Source organism: Podarcis filfolensis (genome assembly GCF_964270895.1).
Source record: "Podarcis filfolensis genome assembly, chromosome: 11".
NCBI lineage: Eukaryota > Metazoa > Chordata > Lepidosauria > Squamata > Lacertidae > Podarcis > Podarcis filfolensis.
Window position 1 is genome coordinate 16643496 of NC_139613.1, and position 16584 is coordinate 16660079.

General features: G+C 45.1%; 1 protein-coding gene across 5 annotated transcripts in view; it reads right to left on the bottom strand.

Moving 5' to 3' along the window:
* PRLR (prolactin receptor) overlaps window positions 1-16584 on the bottom strand; it is a 129879-nt gene that overhangs the window by 13505 nt on the left and 99790 nt on the right. For 3 of the 5 annotated variants that reach the window (XM_083575591.1, XM_083575589.1, XM_083575592.1), the window contains exons 2-6: window positions 13462-13524; window positions 7078-7206; window positions 4907-5039; window positions 3656-3825; window positions 2089-2255 (exon numbers count right to left, since the gene is read on the bottom strand). In XM_083575591.1, coding sequence (XP_083431717.1) covers window positions 2089-2255; window positions 3656-3825; window positions 4907-5039; window positions 7078-7135 — 528 coding nt within the window. In that variant the 5' untranslated portion in view covers window positions 7136-7206; window positions 13462-13524. The remainder of the gene's footprint in view (window positions 1-2088; window positions 2256-3655; window positions 3826-4906; window positions 5040-7077; window positions 7207-13461; window positions 13525-16584) is intronic. The other 2 variants (XM_083575590.1, XM_083575593.1) reach the window with 2 other exon arrangements.

The window sequence follows — 16584 nt, forward strand, 5'->3', positions numbered from 1 at the left end:
CCCCCCCCAAAGTAAACGAAATAAATATACACTGTGTGTATTCATGCAAAATGGCAAGCCAAGGTTATTGGATCATCAGACCATACGTTTTTTATGTGCTGGTGCACTTGCAGCTTGATTGCTCCCTGCCCTGGCACGAATGAGTAAACAAACCAAGAAACTAATGCTTAGTATAAAATGTGAACAAAAAAATTATGAGTTTTTTTACCCTAAAAAAATCATGACTGATGAGCAACCATGGCTTGTCAGGTCAAAGCAAACCATGATCCCAGGTTTGGATAGAATGCTAAGTTTTAGTCTTTGTGGCTTTTTTATCCATGTGCACCAGATAAGTAACATAGAAATGATCAGGCCACATGGACAACATGCAGCTTATGCACAGTAGGATTTATTAAGTCCAGAACACAGGCTTACTGTTACCTGTGAAAACCAACATTGCGATCTAAAGAGGTGCTCCCCATATAAGCATTAAATTCAGAGTCTAAAATTACCTAATTGCACCACTGCACGATTTAGCCAGCCTCTCTTTTTTTGGAGACCTTTCAAGGGACATTTTTTGCCAGGAAAAATACAAATACAGTGGTACCTCTAGCCCACCTCTGGTTGTGTATCTTTCAGGATGTAAACGTGGCAAACCTGGAAGTATTTTTCTGGGTTTCGCCATGTGCGCATGCACAGAAGTGCTCTACGCGCCAAGCGCATGCACAGAAGCAGCACCTCTGGTTGCGAATTCCTCAGGATGCGGCTGGACCTCCAGAATGGATCCCATTCGCAATCAGAGGTACCACTGTATGCACAATTTTCTGGTGACCACTGGGTACTTTTTCTGGGACAAACATTTGCATCCATTTCACAATGAACTGATGGCCAGTATCTCTGCAGTACCATTTAACTTGCTTCAGTGCCCCTGCTTACATTTTACTTTACTGAGAAAAGATACGATAGCCATCTTCGAATATCTAAAGGGCATTGAAGATGGGGCAAGTTTGTTTTCTCCTGTTCCAGATTCTAGGAGCTGAACCAATGGATTCAAGTTACAAGAACGGAGACTCTGACTAAACATCAGGAATAACTTTCTGACTGTAAGAGCCGCCCAACAGTAGAATGGACTCCCTCGGAAGATGGTGGGCTCTCCTTCCTTGGAGGTTTTTAAGCAGAGGTCGGATGGCCATCTGTGATGGATGCTTTAGTTGAGATTCCTGCATCACAGGGGGTTGGATTAGATGAGCTTTGGGGTCCCTTCCAACTCTACAGTTCTCTGATTCTATTACCTTTGGAGCACTTTTCAGCACTCCCAGTCTAATGGACATTATTCTTTCTTATTGCCAACATGACAAATATTGCTTTGCAGTGCTCATTAATCTAAACAGTTCTCCGGAGGAAGCTTTGGAATGAAGGGTGGCCTCCTGTTCCATAGCTCTCTCTGTGCATAACATATTAATCTTAACTACTTCAACATATTCCTTTCATGATGCCTGAGTCACTTTCTGGTGCTGGCAAGAACACCTGATTTATTCCCTTTATTTTATCCACCCTGGAAACAGAACCCCAGCTGCAATCAAACAGATCCATATGCAAATACATATCCTAGGAATACCAAGAAACTACCTTACACCAGGGCAGGTTGGAACACAGAATACAGGAAAGCTGCTATATACACAAGTACACAGTCAGACTGTCATATATACACAGTCAGATCAGGGGTCAGATCAGCTCTATGGGGCTGAGGTTTCTTTGGCCCCCTCAAAATCTGCTGGGAGAGGGCCGGGGCCCCCTCACTGTTGAGGAGGCGGAGGAAACCATGTTGTAAAGATACAGAAAAATCACAGCTATGGCACAACAAATGGTATGTCTGGAGAGTGTGGATCGAAGATGTCCAAAATAAAGTCAGTTCGGTGCATCTGGATAAACTTGATGGGTGTAATTAAATGTACATGTCTGTTTTTCAAGTCTTGTTTTGCCTATGGCATACTTTCACTAGCCACTGTGTTTCAGGGCCTCCTTTGTAAATAAGGGAACAGCAACAGTACCTGCCTTTCTCTCTCCTATTATAAGATGCTTGTGAATGAAAGAATGGAACTCGCTTACCTCCCATTCTTTCTCTCCTGTAGGCCTCAATCGCAATTCATAGTTGCATATTTGCCCTCTTGTTCCATCATCAACCGATCGAGGCGGCGACCATTTTGCCCACACATACGTTCTCTCTTTCAGCTGTTTGACTTCCAGAGATAGGTCTGTGGGAGGGCTGACATTAGCTATACAAAGGAAACATTCATAAGTCAGTATTGTTTGCTTCTTCTGCCTAGGACACCTCTTTTGGCTATTCTGTATGTGAACTAATAGAATCAAATCAAAAGACAACAGGGAGAATATATACAAGGAGCTGCTGTATATTGACATACACACATTTCCAAAGCAATATCTCCTAATACAATACACTTGAAGTAAATGATGCTTTCAGGGCGCCCGACACTCCGGGAAACAGACTGCTATCCGCAGCCTAGACATCCCTGCGGAACCTCCTGCAGGGCTGCCTAGGCTGCGGATGTGTTCCCGAAGCGCCGGGCGCTCTGCTTTCAGGGCGCCCGACGGTCCGGGAAGCAGGCTGCTATCTGCAGCCTAGATATCCCTGCGGGACCTCTCGCAGGGCTGCCTAGGCTCCGGATGTGTTCCTGAAGCGCCGGGCGCTCTGCTTTCAGGGCGCCCGACGCTCCGGGAAACAGGCTGCTCTCCGCAGCCTAGACATCCCTGCAGGACCTCTCGCAGGGCTGCCTAGGCTGCGGATGTCTTCCTGAAGCCTGGAGAGTGAGAGGGGTCGGTGCGCACCGACCCCTCTCGCTCTCCAAGCTTCAGCGAAAGCCTGCATTCGCCCCATAGGACGCACCCAGATTTCCCCTTCATTTTTGGAGGGGGAAAAAGTGCGTCCTATAGGGCGAAAAATACGGTACTTCATGTAGCCCACCCATCTGACTGGGTTGCCCCAGCCACTCTGAGCGGCTTCCAACAGAATATAAAGGAACTCATTGGAACATCAAACACTAAAAGCTTCCTGAAACAGGGCTGCCTTCAGATGTCTACAGAAGGTCATATTTGTTTATTTCTTTGACATCTGGCGGGAGGGTGTTTCACATGGCGGGCATTACTACTGAGGCTGTCCTCCCCTTGGTTTCACTTCTTGCAATGAGAGGATCTCTGAGAGGCCCTATGAGCTGGACCTCAGTGTCTGGGCTGAACTTCTTTTCCCATCCCTAGTACTTTCTATCTTGAATGGCAAGAGATCTCCAGAATTTCAGACCGAGATCTTGCCCTGCACTGATTTCCAACAGGCTTTTTAGCCAAAGAGGTCAGGAACCAAACTTGGGACTTAGAAGATGTGAATTATCTACCCTATCTGACACACTGAATTAGTTCTAGATCAGGAAATCATCTAGGTCCCATAGTCTTCCCTCTTCTGATGTTAAATTAAACCAACAACTAACTTGTTTCAATCTTGCATTTCCTCAAAACACCTTTGGCCTCTAGGTTTGGACAATGTTTGAAAAAATCACGGTACTGATGAATCAGTCGGTCCCCATCCACCCCCTGCCCCAAAGTGTTGCTTTAGAGTAGAGTGGAAAGTTGTGTTTCCATGTGGCTTCCTGCCCTCCCCCCTTACCTAGGTTTTGAACATCCACATAATGAGGGTCAGAGACATTACTTCCCATGCCATTGGTAGCCTTCACTGTGATATTGTACATTTTCCAAAGTCTGGTGATGCTCTTATCAAAATAACATGAACTGGGTCCCCCAGTTTTATAGTCTGGACATTCAAAGACATGCTTTCCTCTGAAATAAAATAATTTAAAATAGTAGTTAATAGGGACCTGTCCACACTCAACAGAACAAGTAAGAACAAATGCAAATACTCACTAGTCAGATTCAGCTTAATAAACTCACCATTGCAAATGCATAACCTGGAGTCAGTGGGGTTTGATTTTATAAAAACCTAAGAGCCATACCAGATCAAACCAAATGCCCTTCTGGGAGATGCTTGTCTAGGTTTAGTCTATTGGACAATAGCCAGACAGGTTATTTCAGAAAACCCGGAAGGAGAGCACAAGGGCAATAGCTGTCCTTCCCTTGGGTTTGGTGCAAAATGTTGGCAGTTGCATGAATGGCTTAAAAAAAAGTAAATTACACAATCTGAATTGTGAGTCTATCATGGGGCACAGGGCAGGGGGCGTTAATTAAGTGGTATATAAAGAACAGTAAACTGTACCCTGGGCTTCTTAACAAATATGCAGAAAATAAATATGCATCAGTCTTCATTGCAGGAGTGGCTAAAGATGTTGATTGAACCATGTTTGGTTTTTTGAGGGAGGGCATCTGAAGGAGCCAAAGAAAAGTGACGAAATATGAAGTGGCTTATATACCAAATTATGTGGCATAATTTTATGCACCTCTATCATGCCCCCTTACTCACATTTTCCTCTAAACTAAAAGTTCCAAAGGCTGTAACCTCTTTCCATTGGGAAGTTGCTCCATCCCCTCGATAATTTCCTTTGCCCTTTTCTGAATATGTACCAATATGTTTGTCAAGGAGCTGTAATTGGCTACACAGCATGTCTTTGGTCGGCTGAAAGTAATATGGAAAAGGGCAAGCTGTATCTCAATTCAAGCTGAGGACACCCTTGATTGCACCTAAAGCAGTGGGACTCCAGCAAAACTCTTATGTGAAAGCAGGCATTATTTGCAGTTCTTGGAAAACAGATTAACCCCGGAACCTCAATAAAGATCTCAGAGGGAAGAAGGTGGCACAGTTACTCATCACTTCACCTTGCAACTGGGAACGTGTTGTCTTCCTCTCTTGAATCTGTGCAAGGAACAACAAATGACTTAAAAAAACAAACCCCAAACATTTCCCTACCCTTCTGTGCTGTACAGCAGAGTGTAATTTGTAGGAAGTCCACCATCTGAATCAGCTTTCCACCAGCAAGTAAATGTTTCATTTCCTGAAGTTCGGCAACTCCTTACTGTAGGCTTTCCAGGAAGTGACTGACCTGAGGAAATGCAATCACAAATTAAATTATCATCACAGGGGCTCTGAGCAGATAGGGGCCCAGAGTCATGGTTTAAGTCTATTTTCGACAGCGATGGTGGTTCTGAGGCTCTATTTTCCTCCCTCTGCATTTGAAGAGAACCACTGCAGTGCAGTATTGTGGTCAAAGAACTGAGCTCACATCAGAAAGACTCAAGTTAAAGCTCACTGGGTGGTCTTGAATAGCTTGCCATGTCTCAGGGCTACCACTGCAACCCCCGAAAGCCACCCAGCAAATGTCAGGCATCAGAGAGGGCTATAGCGGTCACACCCTGCTTGTAGACTACTCGGAGACACCTGGTTGTGGCCACATCAGAAAACAAAATGCTGGATCAGATGGGCCTTTTAGGTCATCCATTAGGGCTCTTACAAGGCACACTGAAGGAATAGGAAAGTGGTTATTGGGGATTTAACTCTATCAGAGCAGACAAGGCTCATATTTACTAGACAAGTCCCCAAATGATAGATTGTTAGAAGTGAGTCTTCACCCATAAAAATATTTTTTTTAATTTATATTCTGCCTTTTCCCCTGACAGGGACTCAAGGTGGCATACAGCTAAAAACACAGAAAAAGCAATCATTAAGAAGCAGTTAAACATTAATAGAACATATGGAAGGCTGATCGCCGAAGAATTGATGCTTTTGAATTATGGTGCTGGAGGAGACTCTTGAGAGCCCCATGGACTGCAATAAGATCAAACCTATCCATTCTGAAGGAAATCAGCCCTGAGTGCTCACTGGAAGGACAGATCCTGAAGCTGAGGTGCCAATACTTTGGCCACCTCATGAGAAGAGAAGACTCCCTGGAGAAGACCCTGATGTTGGGAAAGATGGAGGGCACAAGGAGAAGGGGACGACAGAGGACGAGATGGTTGGACCGTGTTCTCGAAGCTACCAGCATGAGTTTGACCCAACTGCGCGAGGCAGTGGAAGACAGGAGTGCTTGGCGTGCTCTGGTCCATGGGGTCACAAAGAGTCGGACACGACTAAACAACAACAAATGTGTTATATTAAAACATATGGCTCATCAATCATGGCACCAGCCCTTTCATTAAAATCAGTCAGTTCCCAAAAGCTTGTTTGAACAAGGAAGTCCTTCACCTGCTGGCAGAAGGGCAACAAGGAGAGAGCCAGTCTATATGTAATGGCTTACATAATACCGCTGGGTATTTCAGTTACATAATTTTATGTAATGGTAGATTGTGAAATAGTTATTCACATGCATATCAGGGACAGCCAATGTGGGGCTCTCCCGATGTTGTTGATCAGAACTCCCAGCATCTCTGACAATTGGCCCTACTCTCTGAACTGAGGGGAGTTGTTGGTGCTTGTTGGCTCTCCCCAATGTAAGGTTACATTAACTATTTTTGTCAGGACTTGGGGAGGTTAGCCTCTCCAAAACGACATGGGAGAATGTGATGCTAATGTCCAATACCAAGAAGAAGAAGAAGAAGAAGAAGAGGAGGAGGAGTTTGGATTTGATATCCCGCTTTATCACTACCCGAAGGAGTCTCAAAGCGGCTAACATTCTCCTTTCCCTTCCTCCCCCACAACAAACACTCTGTGAGGTGAGTGGGGCTGAGAGACTTCAAAGAAGTGTGACTGGCCCAAGGTCACCCAGCAGCTGCATGTGGAGGAGCGGGGAAGCGAACCCGGTTCACCAGATTACGAGTCCACCGCTCTTAACCACTACACCACGCTGGCTCTCAAGACGAAGGTCTACCAGTTTTGTGTGTTGAGCACACTGCTTTATGGAAGTGAGCCATGGGCAACTTATAACCATCAGGAGCGATGCTCCAACATCTTCCACATGTGCTGAATGAAGAAAATTTTGGGTATCACATGGCAGGACAGCGTTTCCAACAAATATGTGCTCTCCGAAGCCCACATGATGTTTATGCTGGCTTGGCCATGGCCACAGAATGGAAGATGGCAGGATCCCCAAGGACAATTTCCCGATTTTAAGTTTCGAAAAGGTAAAGGGTGTTTTGAATGCTCACCGTTAACAAGCCATGTGTTTAGAGCAAGCAGCAGAATCAGTGCACCTGATGGTGACATCTCTAGCCTCAAGTCGGCCTCACCTTCCTCCTTTTCCTCTTCCACCAACTCCAGGAAGGAAGGAAAGCTCACTAGGAAATAAATAAATAAATAAATAAATAAATAAATAACAAACCAGCTACATTTACTAAAGTTTCTTGACAGCACACATTCATTTTATAATGTTTTTCGCCAATGAATCGTTTTCACACACCCAGGTGTCCCCCAACAATTCATAATGCTTATGTTTTAGACAGAATCGCTAGCTCTAGAAAATGAAAGTGGAAGATTCTGTTCAATATCCTCAAATCCAGCCAGATATTAGGAGACTCCAGGGCTGAATTAGAGAGGCTCAAAGACCAGGTTAAATGCACAGTCCCGCTTTACTAGTCATGAACAATCCATTTTCTTGTAGGAAGGCAAAAGTTGTTGTTGTTTTATAAATGAGCAAAATAGTTCATTGGTTAATTTCTAAACTGCGTATTACTCCTATGAACCACACTGAGATCTTCAGATGAAGGGTGGTATATAAATTTAATAATAATAATAATAATAATAATAATAATAATAATAATAATAATATGAAAGGAAACTGCCAAGTGTGTCCCATGAGCAGAGTTGCATTAAGGGATGTTTCTACTAGTGAAAGGAGAGTGGCCTTTTTTTACATCCCTCCACTCCTGAACCCTCTTTGCACCTATAAATTCTGCTACAGTGGGATCCTTTGGAGCAGGATAAAAGGGGAAAGGAGATTCTGTTTTGCATGCAAAAGGTCCCGGGTTCCATCGCTGGCATCTCCAGTGAATGTTCTTTGCCTTAAATCCTGGAAAGCCACTCACTGCCAGTCAGTGTGGACAATATTGAGCCAGGTAGGCCAAATGTGTGACTTAGTATAGAAGCAGTTCTGTAGGTTCTTATGAGAGGTGGTCCAGGTGGTTGCTGGAGAAAAGCAGAGATGAGTGAAAAAGGCCACCCCGCTCTAGAACCATAGAACTGTATTGTTGCAAGGGACCCTGAGGGTCATCTCATCCAACCCCCTGCAGTGCAGGAACCTCAATGGATGGTCTCCCATCCTATCTGAAACCATACCAGAACCTGATTAGCTTTGCAAATGTGCTAACAGCTTTATTGCTGCACCTCTATCAGGTGTCTTCTCTGTATCCCAGCCTCTTCTCAAAAGCAGGAGGAACTCTTTCATTCATAAGGGGTAGTTGGGCTCCAAGCCCAAGGGTGTATCTTTGGAGACCATTAAAATTGATATGAAGCTGAATGATTACACTTACATGGAAGTCTAAATGGAATTTATTGACTGGTGTAGAATTTGGAGAACTTTGGCAAAGGCCTCTGAATTAGATTTGTTCTTTATTTTGCACTTACAATATAAATTTGTTGGTAACAACTGCAGCTTTGGTTCCCCCTTAGCTATTCTCTCCTCTCTTCCAAGGCAGTCATCAGCTAGCCACAGTTAATTTATGAACTGTCTCACATTTTCCTCGTAGCACTTAGAGAAAGTTCAATTTTCTTTTCTCTGATCAAGCAAGTACCTTATTCCCTCCCCTAACATTAACAAGTCACAAGGGATTGCAGAGAAGCTTAATTAATTCCTTGCATCTGTGAACTATTCTGGACTGATATCCACAACTGAATCCAATGCTTTCAGGAAAGGTGTCTGAAGACCAGAGAGGCATTCTTCTCCCTTTGCCATGAGCTTGACATAATGAGCTCATGGAAATCCATGCTCTCATCTTCTATCTCCTTATTTTTTGTAGAAGAACAGACCCTCAGTGTCACCCTGCATTTGGATCAGAACCATGGCACTGGGAAGGGTGACTTAACCCTTTCCTTCTCACCATTTTCCAGATGAGAACCACCTTCTCCTGAAACTGTTATAGCCCCCCATTTAGCCTAATCCAGATACAACACACACACACACACACATTTTAAAAACAATATGGTGCACCCCTAGGAAAGTGGAGATGGGTAGGGAAAAGTTGTGTATTGTTCATTGCCAGGGGTGTTGCATGTGGTATCTGGTAGGTGCCACAACGTTTGAGGCAAGCGCAATCTACATTCTACTCAATACGTGCAAGGGCAGTTGATTTGGCACACGCTAAGCTCTTCTTCTGCTCCTTTCCTTCCACTGTCCTCATTTCCCTTCCCTTTGCTCACAGACACAGAAGACAGGAACTCAGGTTTCTGCTGGGCAAGTCTTTGCAAACAATCCCTGGAAGCAGGGCTGCCATTTTAGATTTCATTGGACCTGGGTGGCATTTGGGTGCTTCATAGGCAAAAACCACAGGTGGGCTAGAGTTCCTGAATCGTGTGTAATTAGAAAATCGGGCACGACCATTCCCCACAAATACCAGGCTCCACCAAGACAACAAGGGGTATGTGCACTGGTGACACAACCCACTGAGCTAACGCAGCTTTTTGCAACATATTGGGCTGTAGAGGTTTTTGTCTGTATGTGATGGCCTGGGATTCAGACTCAGAGGTTGAACCTGAGGAATCCCAGCCTGCACAGGAGTCCCCGCCTCCAGAACCAGCTGAGCCGGGGCTGGGGCCTGAGCCTGAAGGGCCCTCACCTGTGCTGGATCCTCAGGTGCAGGCACCAGCTGAGTCTGCTCTGGCCCCTGAGGTGATGGAGGACCCATTGCCTGCAGGTGCTCCACTCTCAGCCCCCGTCAGAGGAAGAGCAGGTTGCCTCTGGGTCCGGTAGCCCTCCAGCCTCTCCTGAGCTGCAGAGGCTCAGGGCAGAGAGGCGGAGGGAACTAAGTTCCTGCAGGAGGAGTGCTTGCCTCCAGGCCAGGAGAAGTGAGTCACCAGAGGATCGGGGCCGCTCTATGCCTCGGGGCAGATAAAAGCCAGTCAGCCCCAGTCCCAGGTTTCGGGAGCAACGTTGTTGCTAGCCTGTTCCTGCCTGCACCCTGTCCTGCTCTTCTGCCAGAGTTCTTGACCCCACCTGACTCCCCGCCTTGGACCCAGCTACAGCTTTGATTGACAGCCTCCATACTGCACCATAGACTTCGGACTGGACTTGGACCTCGCCTCTCGGTTAGCCCCCAGGACCAGCACACTGTAATTGCTTCAGTTATGCACAGCCCTTCCTTTCCCATTTAATTAAAAGAGAAGGCCCCTTAGAGTCTAGAAGGCTACTTTCTACTTCCCAGCAGGGAAACCTCTGTTCCTGATTTATTCCTTTTAATTTGAATCAGGCCGACTTGAAAACACAGACAAGATAATGCAATCATGCAATAAGTGGTCTGTGGGATGATACTTTGAATCATGCATATATTAGGCACTAATAACTTCCCTGTGCAATTACAGTTCTTTTCAATAGCACTATTCTGTACTGTGTGTGTTTTTTTCTATTTGAGCACTTAGTGTCTTTAATTTCCATTTGCTAATTGTCTCTTTGCTTTCAAATTCGGTCGTATGTTCCTGAACATTGTATTAGTCACTTTCCAAATCTCTTTGTGTCCCACCTCTCAGTACTTATTTTCTTAAAGTGGAAGTTGTTGGAGAACAAAGAACCCACCCCAAAACCTAATTCCACCCACAGACAACTGGGCTCAGCCTCCCTCCATGTCTCCCTCCTCCTTCAAGTCTCTCCTCAAAACACGCCTCTTTAAGTGCAACATTTACAGCATGGGTAGGCAAACTAAGGCCCGGGGGCCGGATCTGGCCCAATCGCCTTCTCAATTCGGCCCGCAGACAGTCCGGGAATCAGCGTGTTTTTAAAAGAGTAGAATGTGTCCTTTTATTTAAAATGCATCTCTGGGTTATTTGTGGGGCCTGCCTGGTGTTTTTACATGAGTAGAATGTGTGTTTTTATTTAAAATGGATCTCTGGCATAGCTGTCAACTTTCCCCTTTTCTTGTGAGGAATCCTATTTGGAATAAGGGAATTTCCCTTTTTGACAGCTATGAATTCTCTGGGTTATTTGTGGGGCATAGGAATGCGTTCATATTTCCCCCCAAAATATAGTCCGGGCCCCCACAAGGCCTGAGGGACAGTGGACCAGCCCTCTGCTGAAAAAGTTTGCTGACCCCTGATTTACAGCAACAACAGTTTTTAAATACATTTTAAAAAGGGTGGTGGTGGTATCTGGACCAGGGCCAATGCAGACGGGGAGAGAAGGTTTAACTCCCAACCATGATGGCTATGATCGACCTCCACAGTTGGAGGCAGTATGGTTATTGGAAACTCATAGAATCGCAGAGTTGGAAGGGAGCAAGAGGGTTATCTAGTCCAAAGGCTCGGACCTGTGCTTTCTCTGTAGAGCAGTGGTTCTCAACCTGTGGGTCCCCAGATGTTGTTGGACTACAACTCCCATCATCCCTGAGCTCTGGCCTTGCTAGCTAGGGATGATGGGAGTTGTAGTCCAACATCATCTGGGGACCCACAGGTTGAGAACCACTGCTGTAGAGGGAAGGTTTTTTTAAGGTTCATTTTTTTTTATTATGTTTTGATATCTGTTGAAAGCCACCCGGAGTGGTGGGGCAACCCAGTCAGATGGGCAGTGTTATTATTATTAGTTTTATTATTATGATTGGCATGGGACAAGTGCCAGTGTCGGTGAGCCCCCGCCTGGTACTTAGCGTTCCATTCGTTCCTGAGTTCTGTGTCTTTGCTGCATCCCTGTGTCACACTGTGACATAATCAAGAAACGGAACATGGATAAATGGGCTGGGCTATTTAAAAATGAGTAGGTGTAATTCTTAATGGCTTCCATTCAGTGCTATGGAACAATATAACTAGGCTGCAATTAAAAGCAGTATTGGGTGGGGAAAGTGAATTTGTTCTTCACAGGAAACCGGGACCACAAGTTGGTTGTTTCCCAACATTGTGTTCCTAATGTTGTACGCCATCTTGGGATCTTTGGATAAAGGGTGATATAAAACTAAACTAAACTAAATTAGACTAAAGCATTGCTTGAGTTTCTTTCCCCTCCTTAGTCAGCTTCCTCCTCATCAGTCTCAGCACTGCCTTTGTAGAGCTCAACAGAGAGAAAGAGACAAAATTAAGAGGAGTTGTTGTTCCTCAGGCGCCACCTACTGGTGACCTCCCTGTCTGCTACCCTATCTGCCTCAATGATCACTGGCAATGACTGCTACCTATAAATCTGAATTTTCGTTCAATGACTAGAAATGGCGTACATCAGGAAGGTCAATGTTGCACAATGTTCACCTGTTTTGTTCAGCATCGATACTAAACCAGGAAGTGTATATTCCTCATTTAGAGCTGCAATGGGATAGTGGTGTTGATCACTTAAATACATCGTTTGACAGTGGGTCAGCACAGATAGACTCTCCACGCCCTAACTTCTGGCAAAAGACTGGTATTGATTTGCTGGAAAGATAATACTATGGCACCCTTTGAGCAATGGATAGAATATATGACAACTCTTGCAATAGACAAACGGATTGCTTTTAGATGCAGATTGTGTATAGATAAATACAATGATATTTGGAATGCATTTATTAAAAAATATAAAGTTGTGTTACTAGTTTTACATTAGTTTGCATAATTGCATTACTTATTGTAATGGTTCTAGGGGTTGCTCGTGCGTAAGTTGTCGCCACTCCTGGCTGGGTTACCTGGGTGAACCCTTTCTGTCCGGACAGCCACCCATCCGTGGCTGTCTCAATCGCTGGCAAAATCCGTCAGTGGGCGTTTCTTGAACTTCTTCCAGCAAAGAAGTTCTTTGACGCCCAGTCTCCTCCTACTCTCCCTGCACGGAAGTCTTCTGCGCAGGGAGGGTGTGGGCAGCGGAGGACCCGTGCTCTCCCCGCTGGTCTCCGGCGAGGAGTCCTGGAGCCCCCTCGCCGATTCCCCCATCTGCCCCCCTTCTCCACTGGTGCTACGCTGATTTCCTTCCCCAGCAGATGGGCTGCCTCTCTCCCTACTGGGACCCTCTCCGGCATCCCTCTGGAGCCTTCCCTCCACCTCTGGCTCCGATGGCAGTTCCCTGACACTTATATACTCATATTTTGTATTGTATTACAATTTCATGTATTTTTTTCTTTTTCTTTTTGATATATATATATATATATATATATATATATATATATATATATGCACGCATCAGGGATGATAGTCAGGTAAAAGAGTCCTCCAAAGCTGATAATGAATGAATTGATTCTCAGGTGATCTCAACATGTGCATCTCAATCCCCATGCTACAGAAGTCAGTGGGGTGATATGTCTGGCTATTTACGCATTTCCTGAGTGCATACAAGCCTTCTTTGTATAAAGACTCTACCGTGCAATTGTATGACCAAGGCATCATTCTGTACTTATGCAAATAGTGTCCATCACTAATACATAAGAAACCAGCCTACTTACCGGATTAATGTGCTTGTTCATCTTCAGATTTTTCACAGGGGGCCTGCCAAATCAGATGACTACCTAGAAAGGAGGAGGGAAAGCTTTTTGAATATTTATGTTTAAGTCAAAGAACTTCCTTTTCTTTTCAAAAGTAGATGGGACTGGTGGCAGGGGAGAAACTCCATGGGCTTATATAAAGCTTTGTTGATTTATGATGTGCAATGATTTGTCTCTTAGAGGAAAACAAAAACACCCCAAGGCTGCAATCCTACACTAATCTACTAGGAGTAAGCCCCAGGACCCTCACTGGAGCTTACTTCTGAGTAAACAGATACTGTATTGCACTATATTTTGTTTAGTTTCCTCTTTATAATGGAAGAGAAGAGAAAAACTGAAATAGAGGAAACTGAGATTTATGTGTGCATTCTAGCTCCTTGACTTTATGAAAGGCAATGTCATTTTATATACAAAACACAGGGACCATAAAATTTACAATCCAGATATTTCTGAACATTCCTATTGAATTCACTCAGACTTTTCTGGCACAAACCATATGTGAAGATCACTTAGAGGACTTAACAACAACAACAACAACAATTATTTTATTATTTATACTCCTCCCATCTGGCTGGGTTTCCCCATTTCACAATAGTCGCATTGATTGCAAATGACGAAGATTTGCAAAGCATCATTTGAAATGACATAATTAGATAGACAGACAGATATAGGGCACTCCCAGAAAATATGTTTATTGAGCATTCATCCTGATGTGATGGGAGGGAAGTTAGGTGACAATGGCTATTTGATGGGCATTCACTCCTACATGTTGACGTTGCGTCAAAGCAGTAATTGTCCCATGCTTCTCAGTGCCTTTTCCTATCACTTTCCTTATTGCAAAAAGTCTGCTCTTTGGAGGAAGCGGGTTTCTTGCACCAGAGATTTCATTGTGCAACTTGAATTTGCTAGTATGGGATGAAGTCCTGTCCGAAAACAGTGACAGTCTGGAAATGGCCCTAGAGATTAGAAATGAATGGAAAATGGAGCAAAATAAATACAGTGGTACTTCAGGTTAAGTACTTAATTCATTTCAGAGATCCGTTCTTAACCTGAAACTGTTCTTAACCTGAAGCACCACTTTAGCTAATGGGGCCTCCTGCTGCCGCTGCACGATTTCTGTTCTCATCCTGAAGCAAAGTTCTTAACCCAAGGTACTATTTCTGGGTTAGCGGAGTCTGTAACCTGAAGCGTATGTAACCTGAGGTATCATTGTACAGTGGTACCTTGGGTTACATACGCTTCAGGTTACACACGCTTCAGGTTACAGACTCCGCTAACCCAGAAATAGTACCTTGGGTTAAGAACTTTGCTTCAGGATGAGAACAGAAATCGTGCTCCGGCGGCGCGGCGGCAGCAGGAGGCCCCATTAGCTAAAGTGGTGCTTCAGGTTAAGAACAGTTTCAGGTTAAGAACGGACCTCTGAAACGAATTAAGTACTTAACCCGAGGTACCACTGTATATTGCTGGCTCATGAATGCAACTGAGTATTCACATGGCCATGCCTTACAATTTTCACTGTTCTTTTATTACACAAAGATTCCACTTAACACACACACATGCAAGGACTTGTAGCCTTAATCCCATTTCACTTCCAATGCAGTGCACTCTCCTGTCCTCTAGAGGGCTCATGCGCACCGGAAGGCTCAGTGTGCCACTCCCTGCCCAGCCGAGTCCTTGTCAGGTGCAAAGTTATAGTTACCATGCAGCAAGCAATTAATGCACAGGTTGGGTTAGGAAACACACCTACTCCCATACATTCTATGGCAATGGCCACTTGTCATAGCAAGAACTGCTCCCTGATCTGTTTCCACAGCTGGTATTTGCGACAGGCACCATGTTGGTCTACAGCAACAGGCTACTCCAAGTTTGGGGATCAGAGGGGAACTCCCTCCCCCCAGTGCTCAGAAAATGACAGTTCTCTGCTACCTCTTTCTTCCTCTGTCCTACACCCCCCTTGAAGCGATAACCCTTCTCTCCTTTTCCATGCACAAGTAAGTTACCAGTGCAAGGGTCAGTGGCTAGAAAAAGGGCAAAGAGTGCATTGGGAAACAGCTGAGATCTTTCAGCCATTACACTAGAACATTATTCATATCAAGATGAGTTTTTACAAGCACCCCAGACACTCTACGCAAACCATATAAGGCCAGGGTTGGGGAACTCAAAGAATAAGTTACCAGATCACAGTGTGTTTAGCACCGCTGCAATAAACTTGGTGATAAGGATAAGAAATCCAGCTTTTCGCCCAAAAAGTACAACACACTGCGAAACCAGGTTAGTTGACAGAAGCACCTTGTGCGTGCAAGTCTTGTGTGTGCAGCGAGCCTCTTTGTGTATAGTAGATGCAATAAAAATGGAATATGATAAGCTGTGTTTATGTTATGACAAAAGCTTGTGCAATCTCGTCTTATGTAGCCCGAGCTGAAAGATTATGCGATACAGAGGTCAGAAAAACAACTTAGGGACATAAGAAAACCCTGCTGGATCAGGCCAGTGACCTATCTAGTTCAGATTTCTGTTGTCATGGACTGACGGCATGTAGCTGCTGGGGAACCCCCAAGGGAAGACGACTCAGAGCCAGGGGATTGGTGGTGGGATGACGATGAGTGGTCAGGGGGAGAAAAGGGAGAAGACTGGGAGAAGGAGGTGATAGAAGCTGAAGAGGCAACAGGGCAAAGGAAGCAGCAACAGGTGCACCCTACACCAGTGGTTTTCAACCAGTGTGCTGTGGCACCCTGGGGTGCCTTGAATGATAGTCAGGGGTGCCGTGGGCAACACTGGCCTCTGCCCCTCTCCTTCTCTCCCTCCTCTGATGCTCAGAGACCAAGGGTGGCTGATGAGAGGACTCCCAAGGAGAGGAGAAGCTGAGGGAACACTTCACATGGGAGCGTGTTCGCAAAAGGGTGAGAGGCTGCCAGCTCTGCAGGCAGGGGGTGACATAACTGGGCTCCTGAGCCCCACAGGGGTGCTGCAGAATGAATGTAGTTGGTCAAGGGAGCCTTGGACCAATCTCTGCCCTACACCCACCATACTGTTCCTTGTGTTTCCGAGCACAATTCAAAGTGTTGGTGCTGACCTTTAAAGCCC